Genomic DNA, 18,378 nt, shown 5'->3' with positions numbered 1-18,378 from the left:
TGTACTGCAGACACCGAGCTCCAAGGTTACCATGATCTGCGCTCGAGGAAAGCAGGTTACTGGCTCTACGCTGAAGACACTGAGCTCCAGGTTACCATGACCTGTCCTCTTAAGGGAGGTAGGTAGACAGACCACAGGCTCTGTGCTGCAGACACTGAGCTCCAAATTACCGTGATCTGCTCCATCAGAATGGCGTTGGTGGCCTCGGTTTCATGGAGGAGACTGTTCATGTGTTCAATGCTTTTGTTGGCGGTGCTCAGCTTCTGTGTCAGCTCCTCCCGGGAAGGCTCTGCCTGCCACACAAAAGGATCTGCAAAAAAACAATTCTGTGTGATTATCCGACTGGGTATGGAAAACCATTTCATTCCATGAACTCCACTGAGAAAAATTCCTAAGGAGGGAGTTGGAGAATAATTGCACTGATACATTTACTCTGACCCAATATAAACATTGAAAACAGTCCATCTGAGAACTTTAAATCTTTCTTATAAGGGTTCTCAAATTCAATATGTATTACAGGTTGTTAAACATAATACCATGTTTTTCAAGCATGATAAGATAAGAAATCTTTAGTGTTAAAAATTCTATTGATAACTTCGCATTAATGAAAAAGAATATGTAAGGTTATAAAAACAATTATTGGAACTAAATAAGAGCAAATCAGATACTAGGGGACATCAACTTGGATTTAGAAAAAGTAGGTCTTGCATATACTCTGTGATACACACAAATGTTTAGTAGGCTTTTGATAAAGCTCTTCAAAAAAGTAAAATTCTCAAGTTATAGGTGGACATTCAGGGAACATGTGTGTTTCAACATTGGCAAGAAAAGTAGAAAACAGGGTACAGATAAGGGTTGAATGCTCAAATAGGGGTGCTGTAATCAGAGACCACACTGGATGTAATACAGTGGATCTGTTTTATGACCACTGCTCTGAAATCAGTCCAGGAAAGAAAAGACATACATTTCACAACTTAAGGGAATGTCCTACACCGACTGAAGGAACTGAATGTTTTTAGTCCTCAACAAAGATTACAAGAGGACTCGATACAAGTATCCAAATTCCTCAGAGGCCAATGGACATCTTTAAAATTAAAAGGAACATGAACCAGAGGACAGAAGTGAAACCTACGTGGAAGTGAATTTAAAACCAAGAAAAGGAGGCAGATCTCGGCCAAAAGGTTTGCGGACGTGTGGAATAAGCTGTCCAGCATTGTTTTTGGAGCTTAATCAAAGCAAGAGCTGGATGAGATCCTTGGATCAATTAGCTATTATTTATGAAAAGGGCCAGATGGGCCAAATCTCCTGTTCTGATTCAAGGCACCACTGAGTGACCTACACCTAGTAAATGTAACGAAATCCACATCTTTAATCATGACATTTTGATTAAACGATGCCAAATAATATTATAATCCAATGTTCAGTAACCTACAGAGAACACAGTTGAAATGCCCAGTTCCAAAATGTTTTGCTCTTAGTTTTCTCATGCATTATAAAGAACCAGCAGGGGTTCAAACGATGGCCACAGACCTGTTTTGGGATCAGGGGAGTTGAGGAGCTGCTCTAGAGAGGGCAGGTGTGTGCTGGCTGAGGACACAGACTCCGTCTCTGTGGTCTCCATGCCCTCTCCCTCCTCGCGGGCCGTCCAGTGCAGGTCAAAGGTCGGGAGGTCAGCTGCCTTCCTCTCCTGCAACGTCTTCCTCATCTGCTGGGCAGGTGCAGGACCTGAAACACAAGGTGACAGGCCGCGATTGCTAAGGTGGAAGCCTAACTGGGCAGACTGGGCAGAGAGGTGTCAGATCACTCAGCTGACAGAGCAGCACCTCAACACTGTTCTCATGTAATGTTGGGTTTCTGAGGAAAATATTACCACAGATGATACACTGGAAGAATAAGTGGCATGTCTTCCCCTAAATTTGAAGGGAAGCATTTAGTTCACATGTACAACGAGTTGTTTTTTAAAGAGTTTCAGAATGTTTTACATTCAGATTCCGGAAACAACAAGATCATGACCAAGATCATGCTCTTCATGCAATTCCACCCAGGAGGTGTAGCTTATAACATACAGATGGGATTCATGCCCACTCCTGACACTTATGTTTGTTGCAAAATGTTTCTTTAATTCAAAATATCCACTGTCATTGTAGCTATATGTTGCAATTGATAACACCGATATTAAACTAGGAACAGGTAAAGGCTGATTCCATGCTGAAAGGCAAAGAAAAGAAGAACTCTGCGTCTCGGCTGTGGAGCCTTCATCAGGTGTGTCACGGGTGTGCACCTTGTAGCATGGAATGAAACTTTACCAGTTGCTTTGCAGTCTACGCATGCTGACGCAGCTTCCGACTTGAATAATAAACTAGGTAATGTCCAGCTGTGCTGAACAAGCTTTAAATTAAATGTTAATGCCACAAGTGGTCCACCAGAGGGCACTACTGTGTAGCCCACTGATTATATGCCAAACTAAACAGCTGTCAATGCACTTGGACACAGAACTGTGCTTTCATCAAAATCAGTTTAGCTTTTTCCCAAAAAAGAATTCAGGAGAAAAAAATCAGTTGTTGAAAACTGCCCCTACACCAAAATGCCATCAAGAACAGGGTTTGCAGGGTCTTTTTGTAGATCAAGTGTTTCTTCCACACACCCTCTTGAGCCTATTGAAGTCTCCCGTCATAAGAACAGAGATAGGGTTAGCTCTTAAGAAGCACATATTCATACTGGACAGCCAGGGGATTTTAAGATAAAAAGGAGGCTTTGTACAAGATATATATTGCAAAATGATTAAACTTTCTTCTGGCAGCTAATTTTAGAACTCTTCAGACAGACCAGGGTTCTGTAAGCTTTCTTGGAAAAGAGAGAAAACTCACTAGTCAGCAGGACACAGGCAGCTCAGCACTGACAAACAGATCGATGGAGGGAGGACAGGCTAGCGACCCCGTGAGGAGAGCAATACACACATCCTTCTCCTGAACCCTGTACAAACTAGAGGTCTGCTACCCAACCCGAGCCTGACGGGACCCGATAAAGTATCGGGTTTCGGGCCGGGTTCGGTTCGGGTTTTCATGTACAATTTCGGGCTCGGGCCGGGTTCGTGTTTGTTTTCTAATAAGTGAAAATGAATTAAACGAATTATTATTATTATTTTATGTTTTAAATGTGATTTTATTAGAAGAAATTCGTGACTCATTTCGCACACTCGCTTGCTGACATTGTAAAACTGCGTCTGTGAGGATCCGTCTCTGTGTGTACATGTGTGTCTATTTGCTCTGATAGGAAAAGAGAGTGACCGATTTCGGCTTTCAAATTTGGCAGTACCATTCGGGCTTGGTCGGGTCAGGTCTCAGGGTCTCGGGTACAGGCTGGGTTCGGGCTTCAATTTCATGCCCGTGCAAGCCTCTAGTGCAAACCACCTTTAACATCCATTTTCGTTTGAAAAAAGTTTGTTAAATCAGTCCTGAAAAGCACCTCTTTCTCAATGTTAACCATCTCAAACTGTTATTTTTTTTTCAAATGAAGATAAAGCTAACTGTCTGTTCCTACCTCGTTAATTTCAGTAAAGTCATAATTTTAATGAAACATTACCAGACTAAGTAGCCATTAAAAAACGTAATGAAAGTGTACAAGCTCATGGGCAATTTAATTTGGGCCAATCAATTCAGAATACTTAATACAACATGGCCTGAGGAAAGGTGTTGTGCAAATGAATAAATTAATCCAGAAAGTCACTTTCTTACAGAACTGAAGTAGGCACCCACTTATTTCAAAATCTAGAGTAGCTGGTGTAATATACTGTAGGCACATTAATTTAGATGTGGCAGGCCTGAAATGAGCAAATCATTCAAATACCACTTGCTTAAATACAGCAAAACACAAGAGCCTTCCTCAGCCAAAAACTCCTGCACAAAGGAAGGGAAAGGAAAATGCCGTTCTTCCTAGGAGCAGAGCATTCTCCGATTTCTTACTGGTCACGTTAGGTTCCTTCGGCTGCAACAGCTGGGATTCCAGCCTCCCGATCTGATGCTGCAGCACCTCCACGGTCTTCCTGTGCTCCTCCTGTAGGTGGCGCACCTGCTCTCGGAAGCTGGCCCTCAGAGCTTCATTCTGGGCGCTCAGCTGGCTCACCGTCTGGGTGTGCTCAGACTTGAGCACCATGTTCTCGGACTGCAGGGAGCACAGCCTGAAACAGAGCGAGCCTGAGGTAAGCGGGGGAATCAAATAACCTTTCAGAGATCACTTAACAGCTTAACCCACCACAGAAACCACTATGAAGCCTGACAGATCACACTAAGCCACAGACACAAAGAAGCCCACGCTTACTGATTGCTGTACTATCATCACGACAACTACAAGAAACACATGAAAACTAGATATTTTTTTCTAGCTCTGATTAAACCTAGAAGAAAAACCCACTTCCAGAAGGCAACTGCAACCAAGCCTCAAAACCACATTTAGTATGCCTGTATCCTAGAAGTTGTGCTTGTGTAATACAACAATTTTCCTGAACAATGGATTGCAGAAAATTGGAGAGAAAGTGTTTTTTGAGCCATCAGATTTATAGAAAATCCACTATAAAATGTCAGGGGCATTATTCAGTATGACCTTCAATCACGCCAAAAGGCTCACCACCTCACACTCAGTTTACAACCAGCTTCACAAGCAAACTAATACTAAAGGCCAGCAGATACTAGCAGGTAATGACGTGTCCATTAAAGGTCAGGTCTACGCCGAACATCAGTGACCAGACTCCAGCATGTTTAAGAGCTGACAGGTGAGATATTGTCAGCACTCCAGAACACTGCCCCCGGCGACTTGCCTCTCTCGGAGCTCGGCCTCCTTGACCACGGTCTCCTGCAGGATCTTGTTGTGCCGCTCCAGCAGCGTGTCATGTTCGGACTGCAGCTGCTGCAGCTCGGTGCTGCTGACCTCCAGGCTCTGCTGGCTCTCCTGCAGCCTGAACCTCAGCTGCTCCACTATCCTCTCCTGGTACTCTCTGCAAGGCACACACACCGAGCACCAGTGAGAACAAGAGATACCGTACACACCTCTACACATACACAGAGCACCAGTGAGAACAAGAGATACCGCACACACCTCTACACATACACACAGAGCACCAGTAAGAACAAGGGATACACACCTCTACACATACACAGACAGAAAAGGAACAAGTAAAGGTTTATTCCATGCTGAAAAAAAAGAAGAAAAAAAAACATTTCAGCTATGGAGCCTTCTTCCTAGTACGCCTTGTGCCTCTTCCTAGAAGAAGGTTCCACAGCCAAATGTTGTGTTTCTATTCTTCTCTTCTCAGCATGGAATAAACCTTTACTTGTTCCTTTGCAGCCTACGCATGCTGACACAGCTACCTACTTGAACACACAGACAGAAGACCACCAAAGACAAGGGACACATCTCTGCTTGTGGTATTTACTAAAACTCCATTGGGACAATAATAAACCTTTTATAATTACCCAGGAAATAAAAAATCAAAGACGAGCTACAGTCAAATCTCCTGCCCTAGCCGAGTTTTTGCCTCACATGGGGCCCTGAATATTATTTAATTTGATTATTGGAATACCTGATTATTTTCATCTCAACGTCATACTTACACGCAGGTCAAACCTCATACCTGAATGACTTGTGCACTGCTTGGAATATGTTAGCAATAGCACAGTCTTCCTAGCATGCAGAGCTCTGAAATCATTTTATACACAGATACCTTATGTAGTGAATGCAGTGAGTTCTACTTAAATGTGAGCAATTAAAAATCTAAAATAAAAACAAAGAAAAAAAACACAAAATACAGAAAAAATACAGCATTAAGAGGGATACTTCCAGTAAGAGAAATTATAACCTTAGAAATCAAACCCATCTTGACTAAAAAATCAAATTTCACACACAACAAAACATGAAAGTGCAGTTTCCGAAAGTGTAACTGCTTATTGCACATGATAAAGACAAATATAACATTCTACCTTTCCTGTTTGGCCATGTCATTCTCCATTTGAGTGGCAGACTTGTTTTTCTGTTGCTTTAAGACGTTGTGCACGCGCACTTTATAGCTTTCAAATTCCGAGGTCGTCGACGCCAGTTCTTCCTACAAACCAAAAACAGCAGTGTGCAGGAAAAAAGGCCTGGCATCATTTACACATTCACAAGTACAGTACACAAGCTCGAAGAAGAGCTAACCATCAGAAAGCAAATCAACAATTTTCAACATGCTGGGATGTATGTACTGTTTTACAATCCACTGCTGTAATTGGTGTGCTTATACACACACACAGAGACACACCTTCAGCTTGTGCAAATATTGCAGATGACCGTAATAGACCTACGAGCAGGAAATATGTGAAATGTTATTGTTTCTGTTGGGCGGTAGCACATGATCCATCACCAACCATTAGGCCTGGGAGGAGTATCAGTCAAAATGTCATTTTATAATTAAGTTTTGTGTAAGCCATTTAGCAGTCGTGCGTTCGCCTACTCCTAAAATGGAAAATCAATGCTTGCTATTTATAAAGGCCAGCATCCAGAGCTTTTCCCACAGAATGCAGGGAAAGCGATCTGGAAAGCAGGATGGCACAGTGGCAAACAGGCGGAAGGTGGGAGACAGGGGAAGGAACTGCTGTATCTTCGCCCCCACCATCTGACGCGCAGTCAGCCAAAAATCAAACCTTTCAGCTTCGGTCATTTTCTTCTTCAGCGAAGCCTGTGCTGTGGAACCGCTTTTGCAAGCTTTCAGGATGACTGCGTACCTTCGCATTGCGGCACTCCTCCTGCAGGGCGGCGATCTTGTGCTGAAATGTGCTAGCTGCGCGCTGGTGCTGCTCGGTCAGGGACCTCAGGTTCTCCTGCAGCTTGTGCCTCTCCGCAGTCAGATCGGCGTTCTGGATCTGACAACCGCACACAATCACAGGGTAACAGGCACTTCGTCGCACAAGATCTGCATCTCATAGGGCAGCAGTTAGGGCACCACCCTCCGAGCTGCAGGGTCACGGGTTTGAGTCCCTTCTGCGGACACCTTGGTTGTGACCTTGAGCGAGTAGGCAGTTTATGCCTACTGCTCTAGTTTTCCCCCCTAGAACTACAGATCTGGGTATCGTAGTAATGGAACAGACCCTCATCCAGGTGAGAGTCAAATGCCCTCAACCCTTCTAAAGCTAAAGAAAATGGAATAAGCAACAACACGATGAGCCACTAGGCTTGAGTATCAGCTTTGCTTTCAAGTTAACTCATTTGTGTAAAGCCCACCATCAACATATTTTAATCACAACCTAATTCTTCCATTCAGACAGATATATAGAAGGCACATTAGCACATTTAAACCTTATTACGTTTAGTACAAGATCTCAGCGTCACAACAAGAATTTCAAATGAAAGTGGAAAAAATATTTAAAGGTACAGTGGCTATCAAAAGCATATACTTCCCTTGGACTTCATTACATTTTTTTTGTTTCAATATGAAATCATAATGTATTGAACTGGTAGTTTTTGCTATTGTCCGATAGAAAACACTATAAAGGAGTCAATGTGAAAAAATTCTACAGATCCTACTAAATTATGAATATAAAATGGAAAGTAACTGATAAGTATTCACATTCTTGGTGGCCTCCCTGACTAGTGTATTTCTCACCTGGAAAGTGCACTAGGAAACCCTGTTATTCATAGTTTCACAGTTGTACCATATTTTCTACATTTCTTTATAATGGACTTTGCTTTGGGGGATATGTAAAGCCTTGGAATTTTTTTATACCCTTCTCCTTATTGGTGCTTTTCAATAACCCTGTCACAGATTTACTTTGTAAGTTCCTTTGTCTTTACGATGTAATTTTTGTTGGGAGCTGTACTAATCAACTGTGGGATCTCCCAGAGGTATATTAATCCTGCACTCATGTGACACACACTAATTGTCCATTGGTGGACTTCATTCAACAAATTATGTGACGTCTAAAGACATTTAGTTGTAACAGAGCCTATTTAGGTGTGACATAGTAAAAGAGGGTGAATACTTGTGCAATCACTAATTTTCTGTTTCCTGTTTATAGTCAATTTAGGAGGATCTGTGGAATTTTCTTTTCAATATGACTGTGTTTTGTGTTGATCAATGACATAAAATACCAAATAAGTACATTGTGATTCTACAGTGTTAATGCTGTAAAACGTGAAAGGAATGAATACTTTTGATAGTCAATGTATGAATCAGTTGGGAAACCATTCTCATGTATAGTTAAGATAAAGCTTAAAATGACACCATAATATTAAAAAAAGGCCCCAAACACACTTAAAACACCCTTCTTCCAATCACATAAAATATGCATTAATGTATGTTAGTAATAGACATACTGTAATGAAAAACTATAATGTGACCGAAGGTGGAAAGAAGTGCATGACATTTGAAAGCAATAACTTTACATTTTAGTTACAACTAAAAACAGCATTTTAACAGTTCTCTGTGTGGAAAGCAATACTGGAAGAGAACAGCAAACAGGCAAATCAGACATACTGAAAATTATGAAATTTAAATTTATGAAACCTGAATTTATGTTTCTTAAGTACTGTCCTAAAACCAAATACATTTTGACCTATTGGATAAAATAAATAAACACCCTAGGGGATTTAATCAGTTTGATTCTTGGCTTTTAACTTTACAACCACCATTAGTAACTCTGAAATTCCTTAAGGCGGCATTGGAGACAGACAAAGAAACAGGGAGATGGGGAAATCATCTGACATGGAGAGTGGCTCTTCAGAAAGAGACACACAAAGTAGGAAAGATCTTAAGGGGAAATTCCTCTTTTTGAAGCACGTACCTTGTACTCTTCTAGCCGTTGCTGGTTAGCCTCAAGTTCCCCCTTCAATGATGCTTGAAGAACTAACTGATCTGCTTCCTAAACCAAGAGTAAGAACAGCAGATCCTGAATTTCATACTTTTTTAGGATATGAGGGATAGATACATAAAAGAACTGCAAGCGTCATGTTTTTCTTTTCAAAACACTTACGGTATAAGGTATAACTCACCCTCTTCTTACTATCGGCCAGATCCTTCTTTGTTTTGACGAGCAATTGTTTCATCTTTGAGGTTTTCTCTTCTCCTTGATCAATTTGAGACTTCAAGGTTGCTATAAAAGAGAGTCAAGTTGTCTTCACCTACTGTATATCTGAAAACAGCAAGACTAGGGAACCTGTGCTTTAGATCTTTCCCACAAGGCAGTAATGTATTTTATGATGAATACAAATTACATGTGTTTTGTTTGACTGCATAACATGAAATTCACCAGAAAAGTATTTTTCTTTCTAAATACCATTCTGGATCGCTAAAGTCCATCTAAAGTTGTCTTGGGCTGAGGGTGAATGTAGTCAAAATTAAATATCAGCTCTTTTTAAATAAGTACTGTAACCTTGAGCAACTTGTGGGAAGTTTCAAATTCAAAAGAATTTGCTCATTTGTAAAATACACTTGCCTTTAATACTAATCACACAGTCTGAACAATCTGTTCGGGGTCTTTAGGCTGCAATAGCTGAACTTTTCATTAGTAAACACAATTCTGGAGATTGAGAAGCAAGATTCAGGAAGGGTTTTGGAATGAAAAACTACATACATATCTCCTCATGCAGCATTTCTTGTTTCTTTCGTTGCATCTGATCTTCTTCTTCTAACTCCTGAATTCGACTTTCCTTGTCAGAGATTTTCTGGTTTAGCTCTTTGACCAGCCGTTCGTAATCTGCTATTTCCATGTCCATTAAAGTGCTCTGCTGAGCATCCTGTGAAAAAAAACTAGATTTCAGGTCCCATTATATTACAACAACTAGCTTTCAACATTTATTCACAAGGGAGAGGGCACGTCTGTACACTAGATATGAAAAATGAAAAACTGCCCCCTGGTTACTAGTTTGATGCGATTCCCAGGTGTAAGCAAAATCGTACAAAGTCTTTTTAAATGCCTGTGCTGGAGGCTGGCCGTAAAAATACAGTCAGCTTCCAAGGAGATGATCGACACAATGAGGCATTGATGTTTCGAGCGCAGCACAACTGCAGTACATGACAGAGGGTTTTAGAAACCGCATCTATGAGAAATACATAATTTACCTACTCTCCGTGATGAAACTACAATCTGTAGGACTGAAACTAGATTGAACCCCATTAGTGTAGAAGAACCTGTAGTGTCTAAAAGCTATTCACTGAAAACAGCTACACATTCTATAAAATGAATTATTTTTAAATACACTTCTTACCAATAGCGTGCAATACTTTTTTTCTGTGTTGAACTGAGATTCCCTGTGAGACTGCACACACGAAATGTTACATGTAGATCACCATATCAAACACTTGCAAGCTCACATGCAGTGAGCAAGGATTAGGGCAGCTAATTAGTAATAATATTTCAAATGCCAGCTCTATTAATATTAGCTGTGAGTGTGGATTATAATAAAAGCAACCTCTAGAAAGAAAATAATAATGAGGTTGAGGCTACAAAGTATGCTTTGGATACATGAAGAATACAATTTAAAAAACTTAATATCACTCATAGCATCAATACCCATTAAGATATACATGCCTTTCGCAAAAGCTCCAGTTCTTGCACAGCCTGCTGCAGCTGATGCTTCTGTTTCTGGTGTTGTTTCTGAAGGTCTTCAATTTCTTTAAGAGCAGCACTGTGGTCCTGTCAAAAAACGAAAAATCCCATTTAAATAGCACATACAGAATACACTATGAACACAGGACATGAACAATGGATTTATGATTGGTCTCGGTGAGATTCTCTGCCAAATTTACTGACATTTGGTACCACACTTCTGAGACAAAGCTTAAAATTGCTATCCGTAATAAATATCATGTGAGCCCAGGATAAGTTCCTCTTAATCCCGAATGACTGCCGTGTGTCTGCTGTGTGGGGCTGCACTTCAGTAGAGGATGGAAGAGGGTCCTCTGCTGTATGTGAAGAGCTAGGAGATCCTTTACAATGAAACATTCTATATGAACGGAGACATAATAATTACGGTAACAAAATTAAAATCATCATAAATTCTTTATCATTATCAGTTTTTAGATTGTTGTTAAATTAAATAGATTGTTGTTAAAAAAGTGGTCGTAAGTAAAAAATTATGATTATGATTATTATTATTTGCAAAGGTAAAATACCGGAGAAGGACTTGGATTTTTGATTGTTGTCTTCTTGTCTGAACCAGCAGACAAGTGATTTTGCCCTCACATCTACATGCACACAGAGAACACATGCTGCACATAGACTTCTTTGGTGCTTTTTTTCACCTTGACTTTTTGCTCCTTTAAAAGCTTTTCACCCTCCAGGTCCTTCTCCAGCGCTGATTTCACCTTCTGTGCTTCTAAAAGCTGGGCCTCCAGCTGCTTCATGTTGGCATGGAGGGTTTCAACGCGAGTCACCAGGTCCTCTTTCTCGGACTTTAACTGCTCTTGCTGTTAAAAACAAACAATAAATTAATCTCCGCTTCAGTTTACCATGCACCTCTGCCTTCCACGTTATGTATTTCTTATCCTTATCCCTCTAGAGAGCCAAACAAATGTTTTAATAACTACGATACACCACCCTCCGGGGGGGCCGAAATACTTTAATAGTGTTCAGACTGTTTCATCCAGAAATGAATACAGGGTTGACATAAGAATTCCTTCCAAGAAAACCTCTAAAAAGCTAACATTTTTAACACATGACACACAATAAAACTTTGGATTGTTCAAGGACCACTGGCTGTGGATTCCATCTGCCGGGCTACTGCTCCCCAGAGGCCTCTTAGTTTACACAACCATGGGAAATGAGGGGCAATAGCAACATATTACAGCTCCCAGCACTCCCCGGATGCAATTCCACCAGATGGCAAGAGCCTCAGTGCCTGATAGGTGGCATCGTTTCTCAGGCAGAGCACAGCTGCGAGGCTGGAAGGAAGGCGGTCGCTGTCGGGCTCTTGCGGGGCGCGAGCTCCTGCTCTCTCCGCCGGGGGGGGGAAGACATTACCTGCAGGGCTGCAGCTTGCAGGCGCTTGGCCAGCTCGGCGACCTGGCGCTCGCCGCTCTCCGCCCTCTCCCTCTCCCTGTCCAGCTGCTCCGTCTGCTTGTCGTACTCCGCCAGGAGGTTCTGCACAACGACATTATTGATGACCTGAGCACAAACCACCGGGCTATACCGTATACCCAGGGGTTTCGCTTGCTGTCCTCTAAATAAGCTGGCAGCTTCGGCTTCTTTTTGTCTCTTCAGATTTGGAATTGCCTGTGTCTTGGTGTACATCAGCTATGAACATAAGAAAGGCTAGAAACCTGGAGGATGCTTTTCAGTAGGTAGTATGTACAGTAGTAAGGAATTGATTCCAGTGTCTCATCCAGCCATTTCTTGAAAGACGCCAAGGTACCACTTTGTAACAACATGGCTGGGTAACTTGTTCTATACTCCCACCACACTTCTAATATCCATCTATTCTAATATCCAAGTAATAGGTTTATTCCATGCTGAAAAAAAGAAGAAAGAGAACACAACGTTTCGGCCGTGGAGCCTTCTTCAGGTGTGAGAGAGACAGGGCAGTAGGCAAAGGTAAAGTAGCGGGAGAACAAAGGTTGGGAGGGAGGAGGAGTGAGAGGCGGGAGCAGGGGACAGAAAGAGAGGCCAATCAAGAGGTGTGAAGTCAGAATGGGTGCAGAGAGGTGTGAAATGAAACTTCCAATGAATGGAGAAAATTTAAAAGAACATTAGTCTGTCGTTAAGGGAAGGGAGAAGGTGTGATCCTAGCTGCAGAATAATTTTAGTTTCGGTGGTCTTTCTGATGTATGAGTTTGGAAAACCGTCTTTGAGAACACAGACGGAGAGATTAGAGTGGTCGTGGCCGTCAGAGGTGAAATGAGAAACAATGGGCTTGGAGAGATCTTTAATCTTTACAGCCCTGACGTGTTCTCTGAAACGGTCTCCGAGTCTCCTTCCTGTTTCTCCAATGTAGATGGCTGGGCATTTACTGCAAGAGATACAGTAAACAAGGTTGCTGGAGGTACAAGATGCTGTCTGGGTGATCCGGAATTGTCCTGAGGGGCCTTGAATGAGTGTGGTGGTGGCTGTGTATTTGCAGGTGATACAGCGAGCTCTGTTGCAAGGGAAAGTGCCTGGTGTGGATGGTTGTTGAGGGCGGTCAAGGGAGCTGTGAACAAGGAGGTTACGCAGATTAGGTGGTCGGCGATATGAGATAATAGGGCGATCAGAAAAGAGGGCCCCAATGGAGGGATCATCCTGTAGGATGGAAAAGTTGTGGTTAATGGTCCTGGGGATAGGAAGTGTGTTAGGGTGGTAAGGAAGCACCAGAGGAATGCGGTTGTTACGGCGGGAGTTCCTGATCGGGTTGATGGTCCGGGGGGTGTTTTTGGCTCGGGCAAGGGCCCTGTCAATCACACTGCTGGGGTATCCTCTGTTGATGAAAAATGAGTACATTTCGAGGGCTTGGTTCTCGAAGTCGATGTCGTCGCTGCATAATCGTCGTAACCTAAGGAACTGTGAAAAAGGAAGAGAGTTTTTAGTGTGGTTGGGGTGAAATGAGCTGTACAGGAGGTAGCTGTGTGAATCCGTGGGTTTGTAATAAACTGAAGTGGACAGTCGGGGGTAGTTGATAGACAAGTGGATGTCTAGAAACGGAAGAGTAGTGGAAGATATGTTAATCGTATATTTGAGGGACGGGTGGAAGTTGGTGAAATGGTGCAGGAAGAACTCAAGCTGATCGTTGGAGCATGTGGCGGCACCGACGCAGTCATCAATATATCGTTTGTAGAGGTCAGGGACATAGCCAGTGTAGGAAGCGAAGAAGCGTTCTTCTACCCAGCCGACAAAAATGTTGGCATAGCTGGGTCCCATTCTGGTGCCCATGGCAACTCCACTGACCTGTTGGTAAAAAAGATTATTGAAAGAGAATGCGTTCAGTGTGAGGACCAATTCTGCAAGGCGTACCAGGGTGTGGGTGGGTGGATCAAGCACTGTGCGTTTGTCCAGCATGTGCTTGAGTGCTGTAAGGCCGTCATTATGGGGAATGACGGTGTACAGAGATGTGATGTCCATGGTAAAAATGTAGCATTCGGTACCCTGAAATTGGAAATCATTAAAAAGTTGGAGCGCGTGGTTGGTGTCTTTGATGTATGAGGGAAGATCTTCAACCAGCGGTCTCATGAGGCTGTCGAGAAAGGCTGAGATGTAAGTAGTTGGACAGTTACATGCTGATACGATGGGGCGTCCAGGGGTGTCCGGTTTGTGGATTTTGGGGAGGAGGTAAAATTGAGATACCTGTGGATGTTCCATGATGAGCCGGTTTGCCTCCTGGGGGAGCTCATTACTGCTGATAAGAAGAGAAATGGTGGATACCACTTCCTTTTGGTAGTCAGTGGTAGGGTCCTGTTGGAGAGGGAGGTAGGCAGAAGTGTCAGTTAGTTGTCTAGAGGCTTCAGAGATGTATAGATCCTTACGCCACACCACAACAGCGCCTCCTTTGTCCGCTGGTTTGATGACGATATCATCCCTGTTGCGGAGAGACTGGAGCGCCTGATTTTCTCCTTGGGTGAGGTTAGACCTATGTTTACTGGGTATAGAGAGTGCCTTGGGAGCTTGATTAGTGCATTGGTTGATGAAATAATCAACTGGTGGAAAACGGCCAGAGGAGGGAGTCCAACAGCTCTGTTTGGGATTAATGTTGTTAATGACATCAATAACCGGGTTGTTATCAGCTGCCTGTGAAGAGGAATTGTCGGCAAAATGTGCTCTGAGACGGATCCTGCGGTAAAAGCGGTTAAGGTCGACATTGGTCTGGGGGATGTCCAGCTTCCTGGGAACTGGTACAAAACTGAGCCCTTTGCTGAGGAGGGATCGCTCATCCTGTGAAAGGGAAAGGTCAGAAGGTATGGTGACAACAAGGTTAGGGTTGGTGAGGGTGTTCGGGGTGTTGATGGTTTTCTTCTGTAGAAGATGACTGAGTTTTTTGTCCTTCTCTGTAGTGAGAAACTGGTAGAGTTTAGAGTTGAGAGATCTAATGAGGTTAGTTATGAAGGGAAGATGATGTGGAGCTGTAAGCCGTAGAAATTCCTTAGCCTCTTTGATGTTGTTGTCGGAAAGGATAATCTGTTTTTTGAGGGAGAAAATGGTAGAGAGCATTAGTTTCCTAGAAAATTGTTTTAGAAGTCTCTGGGTGTTACTCTGGGTGGTATCAGAGTCAAAAGAAAAGGTATTAAATTTAAGGCAAAATCCTTTAGGGATGATATTATGTCGACGACATCTGTAAAGGAATAGAAGGTGGTTAGAAAGCCTGGTCTTGGAACAGATAGCTGTGAAGAGACGGAATGCTGGTTTAGTGAGAGAAGAGGGCAAGTGGCCCAGGGAGGAAGAGAAGGTATGACGAAGAGATCTAGAAAGAGATTTGGAGGAAGGCATAGTGGGTCGCAGCAGCTGTAGGTGGTAGTAGTTCAGGTGGGTAGCTGCGTCAGCATGCGTAGGCTGCAAAGGAACAAGTAATAGGTTTATTCCATGCTGAAAAAAAGAAGAAAGAGAACACAACGTTTCGGCCGTGGAGCCTTCTTCAGGTGTGAGAGAGACAGGGCAGTAGGCAAAGGTAAAGTAGCGGGAGAACAAAGGTTGGTCGCCTCTCACTCCTCCTCCCTCCCAACCTTTGTTCTCCCGCTACTTTACCTTTGCCTACTGCCCTGTCTCTCTCACACCTGAAGAAGGCTCCACGGCCGAAACGTTGTGTTCTCTTTCTTCTTTTTTTCAGCATGGAATAAACCTATTACTTGTTCCTTTGCAGCCTACGCATGCTGACGCAGCTACCCACCTGAACTACTATTCTAATATCCACCATCCACCTATTGGAAGAGTGGCAGGAGTATGGAACAAGCTACCCAGCCATGTTGTTTAAACTTGGCTTCTTTCAAGAAATGGCTGGTTGAGACACTGGGATTGATTATTTACTACTACTTACTACCTACTGAAAGGCATCCCCCAGTAGGTTTCTAACCTTTCTTACGTTCACAACTAATGTGCCCCAGGGTTCACCAAAGCACATCGAAAATCACAACAAATCAGAAGGTGAAAGGAGTCTTATCGTTTTAAACAGTCACAAGAACTGCCTGACCATTCAATAAAAAAAATCTTCTCAAAGAATCTTCTCTTCACAAACCAAAAATATTTTTGTCCTTTACTTCACTCATTTCACCAACACTCCAGGAAATATTTAACCACCAGAGCCAGAATTAACTCAGTAGCAGGCCTGAGAAATACCTTGTAGCCCTCTGCTCCGTGAATTATATCCTTCACAGAGCTGGATAATCGGTCTCTCTCCACTTTCAGGGACTCCATTTCTTCTTTCAGTGTTTGAACCTGTGGGCAGAGGGGGAGGAGCCCAGTTTACAATATTTTAACACACCATGTCATTTCACGAGAAACTTTTAAACAAACTACAAGAAATAACAGACAAAACGAACACCCAAACATATTTTGGCACTCCTCATCTGAAACAATTTAAACTGTACTATACATTTTCATATTTTAATTCAGTAATAACTGACAGCACAGAATTTTACAACATCTGATGCGAAGTATATATTGAAGTACATATTTTGCTTACTTCTTTCCTACTGTTATCCAGTTCCTTCTTGGCCTTCACAGCGACAGCTTTTATTTTGTTTATCCTCTCATCTTTTTCTTTATTTTCTTTTTCCAGATTGGCTACAAAATATCATCACATACACAGGAATAAATCACTTAAAAATGAGTACTTAAAAATGAACTGGACAGTTATAACAACGATGTTTTCCCCGTTTTCCTAACTCAAGGGTCCAACAGAAAGCTTTCAGAATAAGACACTAGCAGAAAACCTCTCTAAGAAGCAGGATGTTATAAACTCTTACTGTATGTTAAAGGAAAAGTAACCTAAGATCCAGAGTAGGGAAATAAACAAAGGTAAGAATCATGTGTAAGGGAAAAGACGTTGGAAATCTCAAGAAGCAACTAACATCTTAAATTCCTAAAACGCTTAATACTTAAAAGGTATTGTGACTAACTGCATGCTTTTATGAAAAGGGTTACAAAACCTGCAGAAGATTTTACATGAAAACAGAACTTAATTCCAGGGCTAGTGTGAACTTGAATTCCCTTTTCAAAACAATACCAAATTCCAATGACAAAAAAATCCTAAAATGCAAAATAAACTGGAACCCTATTTTCATTTTTTTAAATGCTATCCTGAAGGGACATGGTACACTCACTATTAAGGTAGTCTCATGATCAAAGAATTTAATGTAACGTCATTTTGACAGATAAGTTGAAAACACATTTAGAGTGGCTATTCTTAATTCCTAAGTTTTTTTAAAAATTTTTATAACTAACACTTCCAAATATGTATTTTATTTGATATTAACTTAATATTTTAACCCTTGGGGTTAATTGGTTAGCTGAGCAACAGGCTTTGTCAGGAACAACAAAAGTAAAAAGAGCATTGATTAAAGGATAGATGAGCTCACGGCTATCTGTCACCACTTCTCAATCCTCTGCTGCTTTACTCCAACTGAGAGACATTTACACAGACACTTTGTGAGATCCCATTTAGAATGATAATCATCACAGGAAATGGTCCATAAAAACCGTCAAGACTTCAGGTTTCATTGCTTAAAATGTAAGACAGGCATAATATACAGTACCCATTAAAAGAAGCACTTAACCCAAGCTTACATTCCTTTTCAACAGGCAAACCTCTTTTTCCAGTTTTTAGATGTACATTTTGGTTCACTCTACTGGGATCCAATCCAGATTCCAGGAGTTCTCTTGCACTGACCAAGAAGAATTGAAAACAGAAACCCAACAGTCCTGATGTTCCCTGGGCACAGGCATTTATGGCTTTGCGATTTATTGCTTGGCAAAACAGACCACTCCATAAAAACATAACACAATGGAAATATCCAATGGTACATCAGTGCTTGTGTGCTTGGGCCTCACACCATTTTACTAACAAATCAGGATCTCCTCAGCCTGTTCTATTGAAATCGGTTAAATCCCAAACAATGCCGGTGACTAGGCTGGCTGTTTTTGGTAATGAAACCAACCACATGTCAGTTAATAATTTCACGGAAATGTTAAGCCTTTTCATTTCCTTGCACAGTAATCCCTAAATTTCTAGTGAAACATTACCTATTTGTTCACTTAGCTGAGTCACGTTTATGCCTTCAGCAGAAGAGGACACTTTGGAATCCTATGTGAGAAATATGTAAAAAAGGCAGTAAGCAAGTGAAAAACAGCAACAATGCAACAATAAAACAGTCCAACTAGAAGTACAGGTTAAACGACTTATTCATTTTGGAGTTGAAATTGGAGACCATCTTTGTTTAAAAATACTCAAAAGGCACCA

At 42.0% G+C, this 18,378-nt stretch overlaps 1 protein-coding gene across 1 annotated transcript in view; it reads right to left on the bottom strand.

Annotated features, from left to right (window-relative positions):
• Positions 1-18,378, bottom strand: part of gcc2 (GRIP and coiled-coil domain containing 2) — a 30,404-nt gene that overhangs the window by 4,641 nt on the left and 7,385 nt on the right. The window contains exons 7-21 of the mRNA XM_088913294.1: positions 18,162-18,222; positions 16,603-16,703; positions 16,257-16,355; positions 11,985-12,104; positions 11,267-11,431; positions 10,554-10,658; positions 9,597-9,759; positions 9,016-9,116; positions 8,808-8,885; positions 6,753-6,890; positions 5,973-6,094; positions 4,814-4,990; positions 3,963-4,177; positions 1,531-1,725; positions 171-310 (exon numbers count right to left, since the gene is read on the bottom strand). Of these exons, the coding sequence (XP_088769420.1) occupies positions 171-310; positions 1,531-1,725; positions 3,963-4,177; positions 4,814-4,990; positions 5,973-6,094; positions 6,753-6,890; positions 8,808-8,885; positions 9,016-9,116; positions 9,597-9,759; positions 10,554-10,658; positions 11,267-11,431; positions 11,985-12,104; positions 16,257-16,355; positions 16,603-16,703; positions 18,162-18,222 (1,980 nt within the window). The remainder of the gene's footprint in view (positions 1-170; positions 311-1,530; positions 1,726-3,962; positions 4,178-4,813; positions 4,991-5,972; positions 6,095-6,752; positions 6,891-8,807; positions 8,886-9,015; positions 9,117-9,596; positions 9,760-10,553; positions 10,659-11,266; positions 11,432-11,984; positions 12,105-16,256; positions 16,356-16,602; positions 16,704-18,161; positions 18,223-18,378) is intronic.

This window comes from Atractosteus spatula, chromosome 4 (assembly GCF_055471065.1).
Source record: "Atractosteus spatula isolate fAtrSpa1 chromosome 4, fAtrSpa1.hap1, whole genome shotgun sequence".
NCBI lineage: Eukaryota > Metazoa > Chordata > Actinopteri > Semionotiformes > Lepisosteidae > Atractosteus > Atractosteus spatula.
The sequence above is the reverse complement of the archived record's forward strand: the minus strand, read 5'-3'. Positions and strand labels throughout refer to the sequence as shown.